At 44.4% G+C, this 22158-nt stretch overlaps 1 protein-coding gene across 1 annotated transcript; it reads left to right on the top strand.

Moving 5' to 3' along the window:
• Nucleotides 1-781: 781 nt before the first annotated feature.
• Nucleotides 782-21743, top strand: INKA2 (inka box actin regulator 2). Its single transcript, XM_038380056.2, has 3 exons — nt 782-881; nt 4102-4448; nt 20435-21743. The coding sequence occupies exons 1-3, from the start codon at nt 782-784 to the stop codon at nt 21464-21466; spliced, it is 1479 nt and encodes a 492-aa protein (XP_038235984.2). The 3' UTR covers nt 21467-21743.
• Nucleotides 21744-22158: the final 415 nt, after the last annotated feature.

Genomic DNA, 22158 nt, shown 5'->3' on the forward strand with positions numbered 1-22158 from the left:
ATGTTAACACAGTTAAGATGTGGCTCGCTTGCCATAAAATTGACCGCTTTTATAGCCCTGTATAACATAGTTGTTGGTGATACTTTGTTCCTCAAACACAATCTCTTACAATTCTACAGAAGCTTTTATATTGAAGTCTCCCTAGCTGCTTTTCAGCCTACATGTACAGGGTTCACATCACCAAAACCCAGTTGTCTCTTAAACAGCTCACAAAAACTTTTAAAAAAATTGGACACGTATGAAAAATTTCATATCCAGTTGCAGCTACAGGGGGAAATTTGGGGAGGTAGTTCCATTCTACAAACAAACACAATCTCTTACAATTGCAATTCAGGCCACACTGAAACCCTGATTGATAAAACGTTTTGAAAGATTTTGCTTAGGAGTGCTGGACAGGATAGAAAATGAGAAAGATTCAGAGATAACCCCTGATGGTAGTTCAACAAAGAACAGTCAAGCAAAAGCACTGAGAAACCAGATCAATTAACTGGAAGACAACAAATGCAGATAAAGAAACCTTCAGCTGCAGAGGGAGGGATGTTTTTCAGAGGGGAAGAACTGAGGATTTTTTGATGAAAAATGAATGCACCACACAAAGGCATGTTCTATTTTCTCCCCTAAAGATCTTGATCTTAAGGTTTCTCTCCCCCCCTCGCCCCCGCCGTCTTTTCCTTGAGACTAAGGGCCTTATTTTCCATTGTCCTGTACATTGTGCTAGTGCAAAGTAAGTGCAGAGTGCAGCCATGCCAGACTGGATGCAAGGTGCAAGGCAGTGGAGAACATGGTCAAAAGTGGTGATGTGGCTTTGTTTCAGAGTGTAACAGATGTATGCACGGTAGAGGAAATCTCTGAAGAAAGAGGTCCAGAACCTCCATCCTCTAGTGAGAGTTCCCTGCACATGGATATTAAGGGCTGGATTCTGATCCCCCCCTCACCCACACTCCTGTGGAAATTTAACTCCCTGAGCAGTCTCACTGGGAACAAGCAGTCCCTAAGGGTTGGGTAGAATCAGAGAAAATTCTGGCTCTAAACGTGAGATCAAAATTTTTGACCCAAACTAGTTGCAACAAACAGAATCAAAACAAAGGTTAAACATTTTTCACTGCGCACATCTGTCAGACACAGTTGATGTGCTCGCCAAATTTCTTATGAGCTCTTCAGAACACAGCTCTTGCCTAAACGCCATGCAAATATGAACTCCTGCCCCTACGTACTATTTACACTGGGCAATTTAAAATGGTTTAACCCAGATTTTAGTGCTTGGAACAGCCATGTTTACCTTTCAGGTATTTGAATTTTTAAAATACTTAGAACAGCATTCCCTAAATTTCTCAGAGAGTTTAGTATTTCAGAGGAGGCACTAGCTTCTCTGAGACCTGGTCCTAAGGAGAATCTGCTCAGGCCCCACACAATCTTTCGGGATTCCTAAGTCATGTCTTAGAGCAATAGGCTCTGGTTGTTGGGCCTGGCGGTGGCAGCCTAAAGAGAGAATTCAATCCCCCTTGATGCCTATCTCAGTCCATTTCACGCCTTATTTAATAGGACCCCTGAAACTGCATACATTTTCCAAAAAGTTTTGTTCAAATTACAACCCTGGTCAGCCTCAGCTGGAGTCAATGGGAGCTCAAAAACAACAAGGAGTCTGGTGGCATCTTAAAGACTAACAGATTTATTTGGGCATAAGCTTTCGTATCTGAAGAAGTGGGTTTTTACCCACAAAAGCTTATGCCCAAATAAATCCGTTAGTCTTTAAGGTGCCACCGGACTCCTCGTTGTTTTTGTGGATACAGACTAACACGGTTACCCCCTGATACTTGACACAATGGGAGCTCAGTACCTCTGACAATCAGGACAAAGGCGTCAAGGTAGACATCCAAGAACAAAGCTACCAAAATCAAGGGCCGCCTTTGAAATTGTGTCTCAGCAAAGTTGCCAACCTTTTACAGGATGTACTTTTGGTCTGCAAGATGCAGAAAGACTAAAGGCTTGTCTCAGTGAGAAAGTTGCACAGGTATAATTTGTGTGAATTTGTGCATACTTGAATTAGTGCAAAAGTTTGTGTAGACACTTATTTCAATTTGAAACTTCTTTATTTTCATTTATCTTAAGTCAAGAGGCTTATGCTAAGCCAAGCCTGTACCAAACAGGAGCTTTCACCCAGATGCTTGCATTGGTTTAACCATATTGGTTTAGAAGCCTATTCAAGTTATACCAGTGCACTTTTCTCATACAGGTAAACTTCATGTGAATGTTTCTCATATAGTTAAACTTACTATAAACCTTAGAATCACTTGAGATAAACAGTTTGTTGAGAAACAACAGCCTGGTTTGGAGCTGGCAAATAAGTTCCCTGTTCCTTACTAATGGGGGATGTATAGTTACAGGGGATGTGGATACCACAACAGTGAATGCATGCAATAGAATAATAAAATAAATAATAAATAATAATAATGTGAGTTATTGTACAGTTCCCAAAGAGCAGGAAGGAGGGACGCTATCTGCACACTTAACATCATTGGTAAAGGAGAAGTAACACACTATATTTGTAAAACTGGCAACAGAGAGGAGGGGAAAAAAATAGATCCAAAATCATCCATGGAAAACCTGAATCTGAGAGTCCTGCAGTTCTCCCTGCAAGGAGGTCCTTGTATGAGGCACAGAAACAGCACAGGAAAGTTAGGCCATCCCAGGTACCATTAATGGAGGCAGGCTTTTCAGCTCAGTCTCAATATGTTACCACCTTTTCCGTCTTCTATCACTGAGCGTCTCTTCCAACCTGAGAGCTTGGCTGTCAAGGGAAACACATACCCTGCTCTGAACAGGTCCACCTGAAGAGTCCAGCTACAGCTAGTCAAGAGAAATAGATTTCAAGGGAAAGTTTGTAGCTAGGCCAGTTCTTGTTGACTTACATTTGAGGCAAGACTCATACATAGGTTGGCACATCTCCCACTCAGGACAAGGAGAACCCCAGTTGTAAGTTATTAACGCTTTGATACTGTTACTTCTTCAACAGGTGACGCTCACAACACAGGGGAGCAGAGCAGAGCAGTAGGGTGCAGTTTCCCCCTGCGTTTACTTGTGATCCGATAATAAGGATCTTGCACCCACTCACGCCAAGGTCCAGTGTGGAAAAATTTAAACTGCGCTGCAAGAGTCAAAGCAAATGTGAACCATCCAAAATTGGAGAGTTTCACACTATGTTGTGATTCGGGTGTGGATTGGGTCCCTTGTTCTGTGCCGTCAGGGCTTCACTCTTGCAGAGCAATTTGCAGGACCAGGGCCATAGTTAAAAGCAAACAAGCAAACCCTCAAACATCAGAGCTCTTTGCGAGGACAGGATAAGTTGGGGTAAAAATTAGCCCACTTATCAGTGTTGCTAACTTTCCGATTTTACCACAAGTATCTCAGTGTTTGCTGTGTTTCTTAAAGTCACAGCTTGAAGCCAGGTGATTGCCAGAGACTCTCGGCTTCCTCTCTTCTTCTTCTTCGTTTTTTTAAAAAAAATACATTTCTAGCCCTTCTACTTGTAGAGAAAAACTTGAAACGTGACTCCGATAAGCCCATACCAGGAGTCAAATAAAAACCACCCCATTTCTCTCTCAGGGTTTGGGATGGGGCCCCTGCCTGGGGAGATGAGAAGGGCTGGGGCGGGCAATATTGCCAAAGGGGTCCTCTCTCCAAGGCATCCACCGCCGCACGGTTGGCATTTGGAAACTCCCTCTTCCAGGCCAATCGCGGTTTTGCTGTCAGGTGCCTTTGCGGGGGGCTTCGCGGGCACGACGTGCAAAAACCCAGCGCTTGGCTGCGCGGGAGGAGCGGTCCTGGTGCAAAGCGCCCCCATAACGGAGCCCATCCCCTGCCCCACTAGCTGCTGCCTCCCGGCTCTGCTAAGACCTCCCCCTCCAGCAGATGGGGGATCCCATGTCACTGCCGTGTGCCCGCAGCTGCAGCGGCGTGCGGAGGGTATCCGGTTGCAATCCGCGGGGCCGAGCGGCGCACGGGCTGCCTGCTGCTCCCGGCGCCGGCCGCGGGAGGCGCCGCCCGGGGCTCCCCGCGTGCAGCCGCGCGAGCCCGGGCTCGCTGAAGCGCCCTGAGCGGCAGGGCGAGGGGGGTTCTCTTCCCCGGGAGCTTTTGCCCTTTGCAAACTCCCCCAGCGCGTGTGCTCGAGCAAGGAGCCCGGGCTGCGTTTGCTTCCCACCCCCGCCGGGAGAGGGAGGAACTTTGAACCGTGCGAGGGTTGCGCTGGAGATGCTGGCGCGGAGGGGCTTGTGAAGGGAAACCCCCGGGGCTGCGGGGGGAGGATTCAGCCTTTGCGGAGCTGCCTGGTGCAAGGGAAGCTGCGGCTGCTGCGCCTCTGGCTTGCTGAGGTGTCCACACGCGGACTTGAACCTGGGAGGATGGAGAAGAAAAACATGGATCATTACCTGCGGCGTCTGAAGCAGGAGCTGGTAAGGGACCCCCCGGAAAAGGGAGAGGACAGGGGTTGATTTGTATGGGGAGAATCAAAAACTGCCTGTCCCCTGCATCTGTCTGTTCAACAACTCACGCTGGGGCTGGGTGAGTCTCTCCACCTGTGGGCATTGGCAGGGCTTTGCTGGTCATTTGCTAAACAGACTAGAGCAGCGATAGACCCGAGCGGTTCAGGTGCCAAAGTGCAATCAACAGTGCCCAAAAGAGAGACACAGGCGTGTGAATTCCTTGTTTCATTACTGTGCATCTCCCAGCAAAACGACTGGCCAAGTATTCTACAATTGCGTAATAACCTAGGGGAAGCATCCTGCTCCGGTAACTAATCACTCATTGTTTTTATATCAGGAGCTGCAGGAGACACATTCAAGAGCCACTTGCAGCTCAGGTGCCTCAGTCTGAGCATCGTTGCATCCGATGAAGTGAGCTGTAGCCCACGGAAGCTTATGCTCCATTAAATTTGTTAGTCTCTAAGGTGCCACAAGTCCTCCTTTTCTTATTGCAGTAGAGTGTATCTTATGTTGGTCTTGGTTACCTCCCTGCGTGCCACCCCCTCCTGTGGAGGAGTTGAAGGGGACCTTCCTTTAATTCCAGCCACTGGGCATGTACCTGCCCTCCCCTCACCCAGTGCAGTTTTTGCCCACTCCCTGGATTTATGTCCCCTAGTGCCTCTGACAGTCAGTTTGGATCAACGGTAAATCCAGATGACAGCAATACAATTTTCTGATACCTTTTTCTATTTTTCATTTTCTGGGGAGGGAGGGTTTGAAATCTAAGGACTAAAATTCCCCTAAAGATTAAATATTCCAGTGCAGACATGTATGCCAATTAATATTGAAGCCACTTATATTCACTATTTTTAGAAGGTGACCTATGGGGCAATGCTGAACTTTCTAATCACTATAGCTGCAGACTAGGTCAACTTGCACATCTCTGCCTGTAGGATTTTAAGTAGAAATTCCCACCACCTCAACACCCCAACCTGTTAGTCCCATGCACGCATCTGTACAATTACGTGCTGGGTAAGATCTGCTGTTTACCCTCCCCATCCTTGCCAACTATGAACTAATCAGTAAGGTTTTAAACACATCCGTCACAAACCCAGCACTTCTGTCACTACGTTTCAGAGTAGCAGCCGTGTTAGTCTGTATTCGCAAAAAGAAAAGGAGGACTTGTGGCACCTTAGAGACTAACAAATTTATTAGAGCATAAGCTTTCGTGAGCTACAGCTCACTTCATCGGATGCATTTCATATCCCTGATCAGAATAGTCTTCAGAGCACAGGCATATAATCCCAGGCATTCTGTTTCCCAGCCACTTCATCTAATTATAAGGGTGCCTATAGTTCTGCTCGATCCTAGCCACAGTTACATGGAGTTGAATTTATAAAGTAATGATTCACATTAGCACCCCTCATATAATGTTTTTGCAAATCTCCATTGACCCAAGTGGAATTACTCCAGTTTGCATTGGTATAAATCAAAGGGCAGAGTTTAGCCTCTGATTGGTCAGTTGTTGTTAACCAGCTGTCTCAGAAAAATAAAACTCAAGGCAAATTAGAGTCCTAGTGATTTTGTGGTTTGCACGGGAAAGTACACACGAGCGAGGCTGGAAAGTGAAATAGGAAGTACCAACAGGAAGAGGTTTAGAGGAATGGGAACCTTTATTTGAATGGGAGTCCAGTATGTGCAGTTGCAATTTCTAAATCTGTGGGTGTTTGAAAATGGAAAATATTTGTTCTTTAGGATGGGATCCCTGGTCTTGTTTAGCACAGTCTATTTCACGTCCTCCCCCACCACACAGATTCTATTTAGAAGGCTATGTTGCTTGCAGAAACTTGCTTGGGCTTGTCCACAGCGGGAAGATGTTGATACCCTGGTTTTTGTTACTGGTAGATTAGTAGAAAGAATTGGATGTTTTTTAATTAATGGGTTTGAAAGTTCAATAAGAAGCCAGAGGGGGTGTGTGCATGGCATACCGATAAATAATAATAAGAACAAAAGAAAGCAAAGCAAAAATGGTAGGTGGGAGTTTGTGAAATACACAAACTTCCTGATACCAGTAAGGTGACTACTAGTGCAACATAATCTTCAGCTTCGAACTGGAGTTTATAACAAGCACCAAGATATAAGGCTCCAAAACTGCAAACATTTAAAAACACATGCATAATGTTATGTATACAAGCAATCCCATTGAAGTCAGAGTGCCTGTGTGTAAAGTTAATCACTTGTTCCAGTCTTTGCAGGATTGGGACCTTTTGTGCCTATGGGACTAGATTCTGCCATATTGCTGCCTGTTGAAGTAGCACCTCTAACTAGTGTTTAGTTGTGGAGTATGGTGTTACTCTGTGTAAGTGTGGCAGAATCTGGCCCAGAGAAGGCTCCTTGAAAATGATTAGTACTAAAAGGGACATAGTCAGGTCAAGCTTTGCCTCCAAATGTTGGGCGGATTTTGCCACTCTTACTCACATAGAGTAGCATGGTGCTCTGCGAGTAGCCCAGTTCATTTCAGTACAGCTGATTTGCATGAGTAAGGTTGGCAGAATATACTTTGTCAAACCTAATATCAGTAGAAATAGCCCCTTGCACTTTGTAATACAAATCTCACTGCAAGCTTTTTGCTTGGATTTAAGCATTCCCCTTTGGAGTCTGTCCTGGGCAGCATTGCAGCTGTGCTTTAGCTGGCGCCTGCACCAGAAAGGAAATCGAAGTATGGAAACATGAAAGTGACCAGTTCACTGGCACTACACCAGCTGAGTGAATGCAGAAAGGAGAACTGGACTGGCACATTAGGCCTTTAAACTTCTTTATGCCACAGCGAACTCTAAGGTGTTACCAAGAACATGGGAAAGGGATTTTTTTTTAAAACATGGACCAATGTTTTTCAACCTGTGTGCTTCAAGTTAGTCTCCTAAATCCATATTTAGGCTTCTAAATAAAAGCAGCCTGATTGTTAGTGCTGCTAACAGCTATGCAAATGAACCCTGTTGGCATTAGTGGGAACTCCTGGGGCTCAGCGTCTCAAAAATCAGAGCAGCATTTTTATTTAGGAGCTAAAGTATGAATGAAAGAGGTACTAACATTTGAAATGTTAGCCTTGGTTTTTAACTCAAAAGCAGTCTTTCAGAACAGATCCCTGTTTCTTGGGGGTAGGAGCCTGATATCTTGGTAGGTTCCAAGTCTACTTGCAAGAGGTGTGAGGAATATTTGCATTTGATGTGAAAACCAAAAATTAGATACTTGAAAATCCTCTCTTTCATCTTAAGTTTTGCCATTATGTAATACAGGATAATGCTATTTATGGTAGAAAATATGTCCCAATAATATTTTTTAAAATATTAGTTTATTAATAAACTAAGGCCTTAGCCTTGCAAAGGCTGATGCATAGTATAAACTTCTCTCATAAGGTGTGATGTTCGCAAAAAAGAAAAGGAGTACTTGTGGCACCTTAGAGACTAACAAATTTATAAGTACTCCTTTTCTTTTTTGCGAATACAGACTAACCCGGCTGCTACTCTGAAAGGTGTGATGTTACCACCATTAACTTCAATAGGACCACTTACCTGGCATAAATTAAATACAAGTTTAAGATTTTGCAGGATCAGGCTGTTTTTCCCCAATTTTTCATTACACTAAGATACAAACTTATTTTAGTAACTGACACTCAGGGTATCAGAATGCAAGTCAGGACTTCTGCCTTCTTCTGAGCAAAGTAGTACTAGAATGCATGAAGAAAAGGAGTACTTGTGGCACCTTAGAGACTAACAAATGTATTTGAGCATAAGCTTTCATGATGCATCCGATGAAGTGAGCTGTAGCTCACAAAAGCTTATGCTCAAATACATTTGTTAGTCTCTAAGGTGCCACAAGTACTCCTTTTCTTTTTGCGAATACAGACTAACACGGCTGCTACTCTGAAACCTGTTAGAATGCATGAGCTTCTAATCAGTTCTCTAGGTAGGGTACTGATTAGGTGGAGAGATTCATAGATTCAAGGCCAGAAGGGATCTCATTGTAGTCCTCTAGTCTGATCTCACAGGCCTAAACGCTTTCCCAAAATGATTCCTAGAGAAGATATTTTGGGGGCAAAAAACCCATCCAATCCTGATTTAAAAGTTGTCAGTGATGGAGAATCCACCCTAATCCTGGGTAAATTGTTCCAGTGGTTAATTACTCTCGTAATAACTTTACATGTTATTTCCACTCTGAAGACGGTCTATGCCAGGGGTGGGCAAAATCCGGACCGTCTAACATTTCTGTCCAGCCCACCAGGCTCTTTGGCTGTCCCCTCGCGATCTCCGGGCTGCTAAGAGTCCTGCAGTGCAGCGGGGCGCTTGGGGAGGCTGCCTGCCTGCCGTGCCCCACGCTGCTCCCAGAAGCGGCCGGCTGCTGCTGGCATGTCTCTGCGCACCCCTGGCAGAGGGGGAAGCAGCTCCTTGTGCTGCCCCCGGCCCCAGCACCGTCCTCAGAGCTCCCATTGGCCAGAAACTGGCCAAGGGGAACTGCAGGGTAGATACTTGCGGGCATGGACAGCGCACAGAGACCCGCTGCCCCTCACCCCCCAAGGGGCGTGCAGAGACATGCCAGCAGCAGCCGGCCACTTCCGGGAGCAACGTGGGGCCACAGCAGGCAGGCAGCCTGCCTGAGCCCAGCTGCGCTGCCGTCTGGGAACCGCTTGTGGTAAGTGCCTCTGGGCCAGAGCCTGCACCTTGCACCTCCTCCCACACCCCAACCCCCTGAGCCAGGTCAGAACTCCCTCCTGCACCAAAATTCCCTCCCAAACCCTGCACCCCAACCCCCTGCCCCAGCCCAGAGCTCCCTCCTGCACCCAGACTCCCTCCCAGACCCTGCACCCCAATCCCCAGCCCCAACCCAGAGCCCCCTCCTGCATCAAACTCCATCCCAGAGCCCACATCCCTCACCCTCTCCTGCACTCAACACTCTGCACCAGCCCAGAGCCCCCTCCTGTACCCAAACTCCCTCCCAGACCCCGCATCCCCTCCATTAATATAGTAGAAATGTGCGGCCCATGACGACTTACAAAATGCATTGAGTGCCCCCCCCCCGTGAAAATTATTGCCCACTCCTTATGCCAATACGGCAAACCTTCTGCTTACAAAATTAATAATGACAACCCAGCTGAGCTGAAAAGTACATTGACTAAAGTAGACTTGTATTAATTAAAACCATCATAAATTATACCCCCAACAATAAATATTTTAAATCAATACCCTTCCTTATAGCCTGGGATTAAAATAGGTAAGCTTCCCCTTAAAAGCAGGCAAGCAGTTTAATAGACAGCTGCGACTGTCTGAGCTTAATGGTGGACAGGAATTGAATCTCTTGACCCTGACTTCTTCACCACTTTCTTCATTACCAGGCAGGTCATGGCTCCAGATATTAATGCACCAGAACCAAACCCCATGGAGGGGGTGGGGAAGGTCCCTTTGTACTACCAAATAAGGACAAAGAGAACTCGATCTGTGATTAACTAGGAATCCAATTTTATGGCACCAGTTTGAATATGGTAACATGCTGATTTGCATGATACACAGCAAGCAGTTCTTTTCCGTGTCAAACAGCGAGGGAAGGAATAAATGTAACATTGTCGAGAGGTCCTGTAAAGAAGGCCCATTTAAAGAACCAAATCTTGTTCAGTCTGGTTCATATAGCTAGGGGAAAGCTTGAGACAGTTTGATCTGCTGAAGCTTAATATGTCTTTGTATAAACTATTTCAGCCGTTGACTGGTTTTGAGAGAAGTTAAAAAAAAAAAAAAAGGAAAGAAATTGGCAGAGTTCCCAGTTTCATGTAGGGGAGGTTAACTAAAAATGAAATCCAATCGCAGTGCCAGCTTGTCTGTCCCACTGATTCATGGATTCCAGTTCTTTTTTCTCTTTGCGTGTAAAAATAAATAAATTGATTACAAATAATTGGTGTTTGGTTTGAGTTGCAGGTGTTCCGAAGTGTTTCCACTGCTAGCCCGTGCATCAAAGCACACACTGTCAACAGTGCCTTTCACATGCTGTAACAGTGCCAGGCTGGGCAGCGGTCACACGCTGAGCTTGGATCTGGACATGCTTAAATCGGTTTTCATGTTAATCTCCGAGAATGCATGTTCAAAGCTCTGGTGTGATTGTGACTCTCAAAGATAAACCTAACCTGATTCAGTCAGTGAGAAGTTTCTTTCATACTCCAGTTGTGTATTTTCCATCATAAGCTAATAGTCATTGGTGTGTCTAGTATGCCGTCAAAGTGGATTTCATTCAGAGAATTTGAATATTCCACACGCAAGTGTTATAAAGTCAGGATAGTCTCAGCTGACACTTCCATTCATTATAAAGCAGGCAGTGTGGTCCCACAGTTATAGGGCTAAACTAGAGCTCAGGAGACCTGGACTCTATTCCCAGCCCTGCCGCTAGCCTACAGGGCAACAACGAGCAAGTTATCTCATCCATCTGTGCCTCAGTTTCTCCATCTATAAAACATAGAGAATGGTACCTACCTCCTTTGAAAGCACTTTGAGGTTTAAGAACAGCCATACTGGGTCAGACCAATGATTCATCTAGCTCAGTATTCTGTCTTCTGATAGTGGCCAGTACCAGAGCTTCAGGGGCAGTGCACACAGAACAGGGCAGTTTTGCAGTGATCCACCCGTCTTGTCCTTCCAGCTTCTAGCACTCAAGGTTTAGGATCACCTCAAGCATGATGTTACATCCCTGACCATCTTGACTAATAGCCATTGATGGATCTATCCTTAAATAAAGTATCTAGTTCTTTTTTGAACCCAGTTATACTTTTGGCCATCACAACGTCCCCCGGCAATGAGTTCTACAGGTTAATTTTGTGAAAAAGTATTTTTCTTGTTGTCTTAAACCTGCTTCCTGTTGATTTAAGCAGGTGACCCCTGGTTTTTGTACAGTGGGAAAGGGTAAATTACACTTCTCGGTTCCTTTTTCCATACCAGTCATGATTTTATAGACCTCTATTATATCCCCCATTAATCACCTTTTTTGTAAGCAGAACACTCCCGGTCTCTTTAGTCTCTCCTCCCATGGAAGCCATTCCATGCCCTTGATCATCTTTGTAGCCTTTCTCTGAACCTTTTCCAGTTCCACTCTAGCCTTTTTGAGAGGGGATGACAAAAAAATGCAACATAAGAGCTAGGTATTATTGTTATTATTTGATAGTTCTGGATTACGATACGCATTGGCATTGCACCAGTCTATAGAGCCCCTCCTAAGAGGATCTCAAAGCACATTACAGGCCTACTCCAGGTTCCGTTGAAGCAGATAGCAAAACTTCTACAGACTCCAATGGGCCCCCAGGATCTAGAGCTGGCCCTAAGCCTTCCAGTGCCTTTGTGGAGTACTCTATTTAGCAGAAGGATAAGAGCAAGCACAGAGGGGTGAGCTGGCTTTCCCAAGGTCACACCCACAGCCAGCCAGCAATCTGGAAAGCAGGACTCCTGATTCCAGTCTCCTGCTCTGAGCACTACACATCGGTGTCTCATCTGTTCTGTGTTTGTACAGCACCTAGAGCAAAGGGTCTTGGTCCATGACTGGGGTTCCTAAATTCTAGACTGTAAGTTCTTTTGGGCAGGAATGGTTTCCTTCTTATAGGGTTGCACAGACACCTGGTACAATGGGACATGGGTCTCTAGGCCCCACTGCAATAAAAATAAGTCATTCTTCAACTAGGAAGCTGTGAGGTATCTTGACGGGATTTTACCATTATGTTGCAGCTGGGGTTTATGTGGCTATTTGGAATGAATAGTGATGCTTACTTAGGTCATTGTAAGTAGCAATTTCAGGTTACATTCTGCCCCAGTATATGCATGTGTTCCATTTGGCCCTCAGTCAGTAGAGCTGAATAGTAAAACCAAATGCAAACCCCTATTGGGCTAATTTCCTGCTCATAAGTTCAGCTGTGACATTGAAAACCATGGGAAAAAATGCTATTCACGCTTATGGAAAAAGAAAACAAACTAGGATCTTTCCAATTTCCTGCCCATAAATTCAGTAGCAATGCCAATGAACTGCAGCAAGATGGGGCCATGGAAATAGGGACAGAGAAGAATACAGATGTGGAGGCTTTGTAAATGACTTAAGTACAATTTGTGCATATATTTATTATTGAAGGTTTTGATGTACTGTTAATGGGAAAAAGCTGCCAGCATCCTCAGACATTTTTAAATCCTATTTAAAAAAATCTGCAAGCTCTAGAAAAGTTACACTCACCTAGTTGTGAGGATCAATCGGAAAGATGCAGAAACATTCATGCAATGGAGAGGTAGCTAATCCATTCCAAACACAACTTTTATCCTGTGAAAGGGGTGGCCTGGTGTGACTTTTACTACTGTAAAACATCCTTCTCAGAACCTCCATCCCTTCAGACCTAGGCCCTAGGTAGGAGCCAGGTTAAAAAGATACTTTGCTATTATAGGTTTCAGAGTAGCAGAAAGAGACATCAAACTTTATTTTTGTTCACCCCCCCTTTTTTTTTCTTCAATTTCTTCAGTGACAATGAGGTGGGGGAATGGGAGAGGGAAGGGGAGGAAATAGAAGAGGGGGGAGGGAACTCCAAAAAGTGAAAATTCTTTGGCTTGTCATCAAAAAGCTGCAATTTTTGTGGAAATATTTGGAGGAAAAATATTTTGGGGGGAATTCCACTCCCCAGCCAGCCCTAGTTCACATAGCAATTCTGAAGGTGTGTCTTCACTGGAAGAAAAGGGTGTGCTCTTAACTGGAGTTGGGCTAACTCGGGTTAAAATAGCAGTGACTCCAAGGCAACTGGGTTTTAACTCAAGTGAGCAGCACAACTTCAACCCTAAGCTGCCTTCTAGGTTTTAACTCGAGCTGCATTAAAACCCGCATTGCTATGTCTTCACTGCGGTTTTCAACCTGAATGAGGAATACACCTGGTTTTGCAGCAAAGAAATACCATGTGCTAGTGATCCTGTCTCCATCCTCCTCTCCTTCCTCTGACATTTATCCTTCTCCTCCACATCACTCAATATCTAAAGCTAATGTGGCAGTGCCTGCTATGTGGTCATGTTTTGAGGAAGAAACCAAAAGCAGCCCCTAGTGGAATTTTTATTTGAGAGGTAAATAAGGAAAGTTTTGTCACCCAAAGTCGAGACTCTCCAAAGACAGGAGGAACACAGCTAAGTTGGGCTGGAACTTCCATTTGGCTTTATTCGCCCAGTGCTTCTCACTGTGGAGCTGGGTCAATAGCTGTGAAGTGCTGAGAGAGAAAGAGACCTGTCTGTTTGAACAGAAAAGATCTGCATAGGGGTAAGTTGAGACAGGCGGAAAGCTGAGTCAGCCAGTCTGTTGGAGCCATTCCTTCTAGGTCACAGAAAGGTGGTTTGTAGCTTAGCAGTGTGATGTCAACCTTTAAATACCTTTGATTCTTGGGACTAAAAGGTAAAGCCTTGGTGGATTCTCCTATGCGGAGGTGGGATTAGAACCCTTTGGCTGAATTCCCTGATGCGGGGGATTCCCTGACAGACATAGATTTGGCACAGCTGGCTCTACATCATCCTCCAGAGGGGCACATGTGGGAGGGAGCAGGGTATAGCCGGGATGTTCCTCTACTCTTATCTATTCTCAGCAATAGCTCATAGGGCATGTTATAGCCTGGGCAAAATTTATGCAACCCCAGTGGCTGAAGCAGCCCCTCGCAGTTTCAACACAGGGAAACATATGTCCTCATTTGCACCTCCACCTCACTCTTACGTTGCACTCTGCTCAGAAGCAAGGATGAATTGGCCCCTTTGAGACTTGACCATCCTCGCTATTATTAATTTTGTGTAGTCATCCATGGTGTGTCAAGGAACCTCTTTCTTCAGCATTGCACTGGGTCCAGGCAGCAGGAAGGAACTCCATCTGCTGATTTCCTGCTACTAACAGCTGCTCAGTCGAAGGGGAAAAAGCAATGAAAGACTTTATTTACTAGTTTATTCCTGAGATGAATCCCAGAGACTGTGTCTGGTTTGTTTAGCTCTGAGAGCCCAGAGCCTTGGGTGAAATAAGTGGTCTTGGGAAAGCAGTTAATGGTTTTGGAATCACACCCAGCCTGTTGCATACATTCAGGGCCCAAAACCAGAACTCCAGGTGCAGGAAAAGCAGAATAGGGGGGCAAATCCTGCTGATCTACAAAGGAAATAAAAATTGGCCTTGTGCCCTTTCTAGCTTCTTTACAATGAATAATGAAGGCCTGAGAGTTAGTTCTTTTTTATCTATTTGTTTATTTACTTTTAACGTTTGATTTTGTTTTTTACACTAGAAATTTGGATCTTATCTGCCCTGAAAGATTCACTGTTGACTGGAGAACTAGCAAAACGATGACATCACAAGAGCCTATAGAGTGAAAGTTAAGCAACTGAAAGAGAGAGGAAAATTTTAGCCAAACTGTTTGAAACTGTTTTTTTTTGTTATTGTTATTTCATGCATAGTTAACATTTTGGATAAAAGACGCCTTAGTTAAAGATTCATCCCCTCTTCCCCACCTCCCTTCAAATTAGCTGTAATCTCACAGTTAACATCCCGGAGAACTCCTAGAGTTTCTCCTGTTAAACCAGGGACCAAGGGATTTGAAATTCCCAATATTTGCATGATAACACACAAGCAGAAATAAAAAAGTCCTTGCGTGCCTTCTGTGTCCATCATAAGACAACAGAACAAGGCATAAACCCAACATGAAAAAAATCCTTCTCAAATCACTCTTAAAATAAACTCCCACTGATGAACGGTGCCTGAGGTAAGAATCCAGGCTCACTAAAAAATAATTTTGTCAGCATTCCAAAGGAAAACACAGAACTTATCTAATCAGTTCAGCAGTTCTAAAGTAATTTTTCTCTCTTATTTCATTCTCTTTAAATACCAGATTTGTTTGTTGCTAGCTCTGTTGCCTATCAACCTGATTATTAAGAGCTGTCACTGCAATTCCTTCTTTCCTTTCCCCTCAGCAATAACTTCCTCTCACAATACTTCTTTTACCTAAGAGCTGGACATCTGTCATCCTCCTCATTATCCCAAACACACCCATAGAGCTTCTTTTCATGTCTCTCCAGTCAGCTGGAATATGTTATCTGTTCTTTTTTCTTTTCTTTCTCCCGGGTCATCACCAAATATTGCCGTAGTCCTGGACAACCGGATGTGGAGATGAACTGGAAATACAAACAACTCTGGCTCAAGGGGCTTAGTTGGATTTGGATTCCAGAGCAGTCTTGTGAATTCAGACACTAGTAGAAAAATGTTAGTTCCCAAAATGTTTAACAGATTTTTTTTTTAAGTGAGAGATGACAAATGAATTTCCCATTTTTCTTGCTCGCTTAACCGGCAAATGTCTTACCCATCCTTTGCAGAGGCATTTGGCTTTGTGTTATGTAAAATAGTAGTGGAATATGAGATGTACATAAGCCCATTAGTGTATTGCTTTTCTGGCTATCCACTGATCCATCAAAGGATTGCATTTCTGTTTATACAGTACTTTGTCCGGTTCACATATTAGACCCCAGGATCTGTGCATACTAACATCTTACATTTACATAGTGCTTTTAGACTAATGTGCTTTATACACTTATGGGGTAAACTATACACAGGAATTTTTTCACCCAGCCACTGAAATGCAGCTGTCACAGGGTGGAACCCAGAAACTGCTAAACACTATGCAGCAGTTTGGAAGTGCAAGTGTTTGGGGAACACACTTACTGAGTATGCTCACAGACACAGTTTGTTCAGCACACAGGAGTTAACCTGACTCTTGGGTTTGATGGGTGAAAATAAAGTAATGTAAAATAAAGGTGTACTCTAGTGTTTGAGCAGCAGGTGCAGGCTTAGTGCTGGAATCACCTGGACTTACACTTTGATTTTACTGGTACTCACCTTTTCTCTGCCATGGGAAAAATATTGTAATGACCATGAGCCTAACCCTGCTTGCATTAAGCAGGCAAGTAGTCCTTGCAACTTCAGTAGGACTGACATATGGCAATAACGCAGACATAATTTGACTCTGTATGGACAGACTGATGCATAATTCAGTTCTGGATGGCTTTAGGTTCCTGGAGGTAAATTTGGTTAAATTTGTGGGGTTCTTGTTTTGGTGAGGTGAGTCCATTCAGGCCTAAAAGAGTCGGTGGCTAATCCCCATCAGCCCCAGCCACCTGCTTTTGTATAAACACCCCAAGAGTTTGGGAAGAGATGTAAGGAAATTCTCCTGTAAATGCTGCTGCATGTACCAAGCTATGGGCATAGATTGGATCTAAAGGCCGCTTTGTTGACAACGCGCTTTATGTAACAACGGTTGCACTGGTTTATGTAACGCTCAAAAAATAAAAGCAGTTCCTGCTTGCAATCATTTATTTATGGGTTTTGCAACTAAATTTTCTGCTGCAGGTGCATTTCTGGAAGCATTACAGAGTGTGGCTGTCATCCAGAACAAGGTCCATCAGCATGGGAAATGCGTTCCCATGAGGCTCTGTTAGATGTATCATCAAGGTTGGGCAGCCTCTTGGATTTAGGTTTGTGGCAAACGATAAGAAAAACTTTTCTGGAATGAAACGAGTACCCTTTGCAAATGGAGTTATTGCTGTTATTTATTTTTTGTATTACCGTCGTTTTTAAGTGCCTGACTCATGGACCAGTACCCCACTGCACTAGGCACTGTACAAACAGAACAAAAGTTCCTGTTGCTGGGGGATGGATGGGACAGCTTGACATACCTAGCCCTTTGCGTCTGGAGATGAGAGTACAAATCCTGCTTTGCTGGGGATTCCCAGATGAACGTCTTTGGGATCTAGTCCTTAAACACAGAACCACAGCGCTTACTTATCATAAGTAGATACTGGCCCCCACTGTTGTAGTAGCCAAGCAGCCATCCTCACAACACCCCTGTGCAGTAGGGTAGGGCATTATCCCCATTGTATGGATGGGAAACTGAGGCATTGAGAGACTAAGCCACTCCTCAGTGGAAAGATCCAGCGTGTGTCTCTGTCCCCACAGTTATAGTCCAAAAATCCATTGTCTGCACTTGCAAACAGGGTAACCCCCTCTCCTTGTGTTTTCCTGTCTAGTACCTGCCCTCAAGAATTTGCAATTGCTTGATGAGCATATTGCTCAGGCTGTAAATAGGGGCTCATTGCGAAATATACAGTACTCAATCACATGTAGACACACCGATCGATAGATAATCATATTCTGCCTGTAAGAAACCTGCTTCTCACCTTTTGGTGACCAGCCCCACAGACCTTAAGACTCTGTACCTAGCTCTTCACATATTATCCATACATAGGGTTTGCAGTGGTTGTGAGGACCAGTGTGACACAGGCGCCCCGTGGATACCTTACATAACACTTTTTGGTGAACTAGTATGGAGATGCCAGACTCAGGGGATCCCTGTAACCCCCGTATGCACACCTGATGCCCTCCACCATTTGGCATCAAGAGGTCCTTGGGCCAAACGAGTATTGAGGTAGGTTCTTCCCTGGTGTAACTCTAATGTTAGTGGAGAGACACCATAGAAGTACCAAAGATAGATAAGCAGTAACATCAGCCTCACTGTGCCTCTGTTTGTCCATCTGTAAAATGGGATCGGTATGAACCTACCTCAAAGGTGGCTGATGCTGTTTCTGAGGGGCATAGCCCTCTGCTGATATAAATAGTCCAGTTGAAGTCTGAGGAGCTCTGACAATTTACACTGGCCCCACAGTGGCTGAGAAGCATTTTGTGTTTACCCTGTTTGAGCGGCTCAAAACTTGTTGAAATTTCCATGACAAACATTTTACCCAAACCAACCAAACAAAAAAATGCTGAACTTGTTACTGCTTTTCAACCAGCTCTGAATCCTAGGCACTCACAGGGGAAGGGGCCCATGGGTGAAATGAACACAGTGATGGTAAATGCTGGCTCTGAAATATTAATGGTCCCTGTCGGATGAGGCATGCATTGTAACCATACCACCCATCGTGGGGGAGTTAATTGAATCAATGAAGTGAACAGCACAGCCGTCAAGCATATGCTGTCTTTTTGACCAGTCTAGTCATTACTGCAGGACCCTTGTCACTCATCACTGCTTGATTACACCACTTTGCCTGCGAGGGGATTTGATGCAAAGTATCCAATGAGGGTCCAAGCTGGCTCCAAATCCAGCTTTGCAAAGCCGCGGATAAAAACAACTTCCATTAATAAGGCAAGAAAGGTTAGGACAAGAAGCATTACAGCAAATCTGGAGAGGTAAGGTGATAGTTTTGTCTGAGGCTTATGGAACATATGGTCCCAGGTTTTGTATTGGTAGCGCAAGAGCTCGTTTATTGTAAAAGTGTGGGCGTTGCTTGTACATATATGCAGATGTAGCTTTATTTTGCAGATACTAGTAACCTTAGCTTGTAAGGGAGACTCGACTTGTCAATGTAATCAGAGGTTTGAACAGAGAGTTTTTCCATAACTTCACAGCCAGATATTCTTTCTAGCAGGTGAATATGCTTCTCCTCTTGAGCATGAAGCTCCAGAAACAGGTGTCATACTTCCACTAACTCTGAGAGTGTGATTTTTGAAACTTGGATGGAGATTTGTGCCTGGAACATGATGTATGGAGATTTCCACTTTTGCAGCATGGTTATTACAGAGTGGCAGTGTTTTAATAGCCTTTCTTACCCACTGATGAGAACCTGCAGTTCTCTGCTTACAAACAAACAGCAAACCACAAATAACTGAGTCAAGGTAGCAAAAATGATTCCTCCCCACCCCCACCCCCAATTGCTTGGTAATGTACAGCCACTCACATACAGGTGTTAAAGGAAAGCAGCGTATTACGAGAACGCTTGTCATGCAAAGATTGTGATCAGCTTTTTAAACTGTATACTTTAGAACTTTTAGATTTGAGCTTTTCTGAGACATTTATAATCCCTTCTGCCAACCTCTCTACATCTGTGTGACATATCTTTGCCTCCAGCCTGGCAAACCACCTCCCCCCGCTCCTGCCCTCTGAAAAAGTGGTAGCAGCTGTTGGAAAGTATAGCCCATTTGTTTTATGATGCCGCTTTGGGAATATGATCCAGATCCCACATCAGAGAGAAGGAGAGCAACAGAATGAAAGGGGAGAGAGGGCAAATTAGAGGCTTTGGAAAATAACTAGCATATTTTAAGGTTAACATGGAGAGTTAAACCTTTCTATTAAAGTAGAAAGATAAAACACAAGTGTGAATGATGGATCTAGTTTGGAAGCCAAAATAATTGATTTTTCAGCAAATAAACTTGTGATTACTTATTTGTTTTTTCAATATTACTGTTCAGATTTCTAGGACTTCATTCCATGCTGGTACCTATGTTTCTCAACCTATAATTAGGGTACTATAACAAAGCATTAAGACATATTACAGAGTGACAATGTGATTTTTTTTTAAATATTTTTTGCTTTTGATTTTAACATGTTACAGAAACTAGTCAGTCAAAGGCTGGTTCATTTATAAATTCAGAGCACCCACTTCTAGTCTCAGTTGTTTGCATGGCAAGAAAGAAACAACAGCTGCAGACTAACTCTAAAAATTGATGCAGCGAATTGTCATGCTCGGTTACATGAGTAGAGGTTCTGCTAAGCAATTAACTGAAATTCAGATAAACATTATTTTTGTTGTCAATCAAATGCTTATTTCAGTTCTTGTTAATAGGTGAGGATTTGGAATCTTTAAAAAAAAATTTAATTTCTTCAGAATCTAAAAAATGTGTATTTATTATCCCATGAAATGGCTGGAGCATCAGGGACAAGGATAGCACATTTAAGTCCGAATAATTCAGTATTAGGGCATGTTTCAGGAGAGACCTTCTTTTTGCTCCTCTCTAGCTTATAAGATTAAAAGGGAACATGGCCTCGCTTTTACTTCCCTATATGTTGCAGGGGTAAAATCCTACTTGTTTTGTCTTGGCTTCTCCAAGCACTGATTCACTGTCCTCTCTTCCTCCCCAAACAGTTATCCATGAAGGAGGTTGGAGACGGGCTGCATGAACAGATGAACTACATGATGGGTGCCCTGCAAGAGTTGAAACTCCTCCAGGTCCAGACAGCTTTGGAGCAGTTGGAGATTTCAGAGACTCGAAACAAGGTTTCAGGCATTGGCCCGCACCAGTGCTGTCGAAATGGCAGAGAGGTGCCCAGAGCCAGCAGGCAGAACGAGAGGTTGCTGGGAAGGAGATCTTTGGAGGAGTGCAGCCCCATGGCGTTTGCACACTCCACCCAGGTGCCACAATCTGCCAGCCGGTTTGGCCCCATGACTTTACTGGACAGTAGCCACCACAGACAGGTGGCTTATAGCAAAGACTGTTATCCTACGAGCAGACCTTCTTCAGCTCTGACCACGGCAGAATACTGCCCGCCAAGGAAACTTGAGTCAGCCAGCTTGGGCACAACTGGGAACCAGCTTCATAGAGAGTCAGACAGCATCCCTCAGACTTTGGGTGGGAGTAAATTGGGATGCAAAGAATGCCAGGTTTCTGATGAGGCCAATGACTGGACTTCCTCGCTAATGTCTCAGAGCAGGAACCGGCAGCCTCTGGTTTTAGGGGATAATATTTTTGCAGATTTGGTTGGGAACTGGTTGGATCTGCCAGAGCTGGATAAAAAGGGGGAGAAGAATGAGACTTCCCTGTCCATCAGCAGGTCTCAGGAGTTCTATAGGAAGTTTTCCCTCACGGCCAACATCTTCAAAAAGTTCTTGAGGAGTGTACGGCCGGACCGAGATAGGCTCCTCAAGGAAAAACCATGTTGGCTTGCGGCAGAAGACAGAGAGACTGAAATTTCAAAGAGATCCAAAAAGGTGAGCAAACAGAAGGGGACATTTTACTTCCCTCTCCATGTGAACCTACAGAATGCTCACAGCAAAATGGAGAGGTGCCCAAAGGCAGAAGCTAGTAGTGACAAATCCAAGAATTGTGCCAAGAAGGTCCATGGCACCACAGACCACACCCAGTCAGGCTTTGATATGAATACAGCCGTATGGGTCTAAGTGCCTATAAGCATCTCCTCTGCCAAATGGCTCTGCTTCATGCTAGGGATGAGCTGGAGCACATACATGCCTGTACATGATATACCCCAAAGGCCTGCCCCACACTAGGTTGGAGGAAACAGTGTATTCGGTAGCCTAGCAGTGCTGTGGGCAGCAGCCCGCCAAGCCCAGCTTCTAAGAGACCTGCATCTTCTGGGGAAAGATGAAGACAGAACAGCAGCTGAATCAGGACTGTATGCAGAAGTTTTCCAGAGCTGGTGCTTGGGAGAATTACCAGATTTCTTGAAAAGAAGTACTTGTGGCACCTTAGAGACTAACAAATTTATTAGAGCATAAGCTTTCGTGAGCTACAGCTCACTTCATCGGATGAAGTGAGCTGTAGCTCACGAAAGCTTATGCTCTAATAAATTTGTTAGTCTCTAAGGTACCACAAGTACTCCTTTTCTTTTTGCGAATACAGACTAACACGGCTGCTACTCTGAAACCTGTCAGATTTCTTGACAGCTTCCAGGGCAGGTAGAACCGTGATAGACACCCCTTACCTCTGTGTGAGCTTCTCTGGTCATAGTTCAGATCGTCTCTGGTTAAGATAGCTACGGAACATAAAATGCAGTGTGTGTGTGGTATATATATATTTTTAAAACTGCTCTCCCTTGTGTGCACTTAATACTGGATTATAAACCAGGCAACTC

The sequence above is a fragment of the Dermochelys coriacea genome, chromosome 21 (assembly GCF_009764565.3).
Source record: "Dermochelys coriacea isolate rDerCor1 chromosome 21, rDerCor1.pri.v4, whole genome shotgun sequence".
Lineage (NCBI taxonomy): Eukaryota > Metazoa > Chordata > Testudines > Dermochelyidae > Dermochelys > Dermochelys coriacea.

Coding starts and splice junctions, on each gene's coding strand:
- INKA2 (XM_038380056.2), top strand. CDS start 782: ATGGTCAAAAGTGGTGATGTGGCTTTGTTTCAGAGTGTAACAGATGTA. Junction 882..4,101: donor TCCAGAACCTCCATCCTCTA/GTGAGAGTTCCC, acceptor CCTGAGCGGCAG/GGCGAGGGGGGTTCTCTTCC. Junction 4,449..20,434: donor GGCGTCTGAAGCAGGAGCTG/GTAAGGGACCCC, acceptor CTCCCCAAACAG/TTATCCATGAAGGAGGTTGG.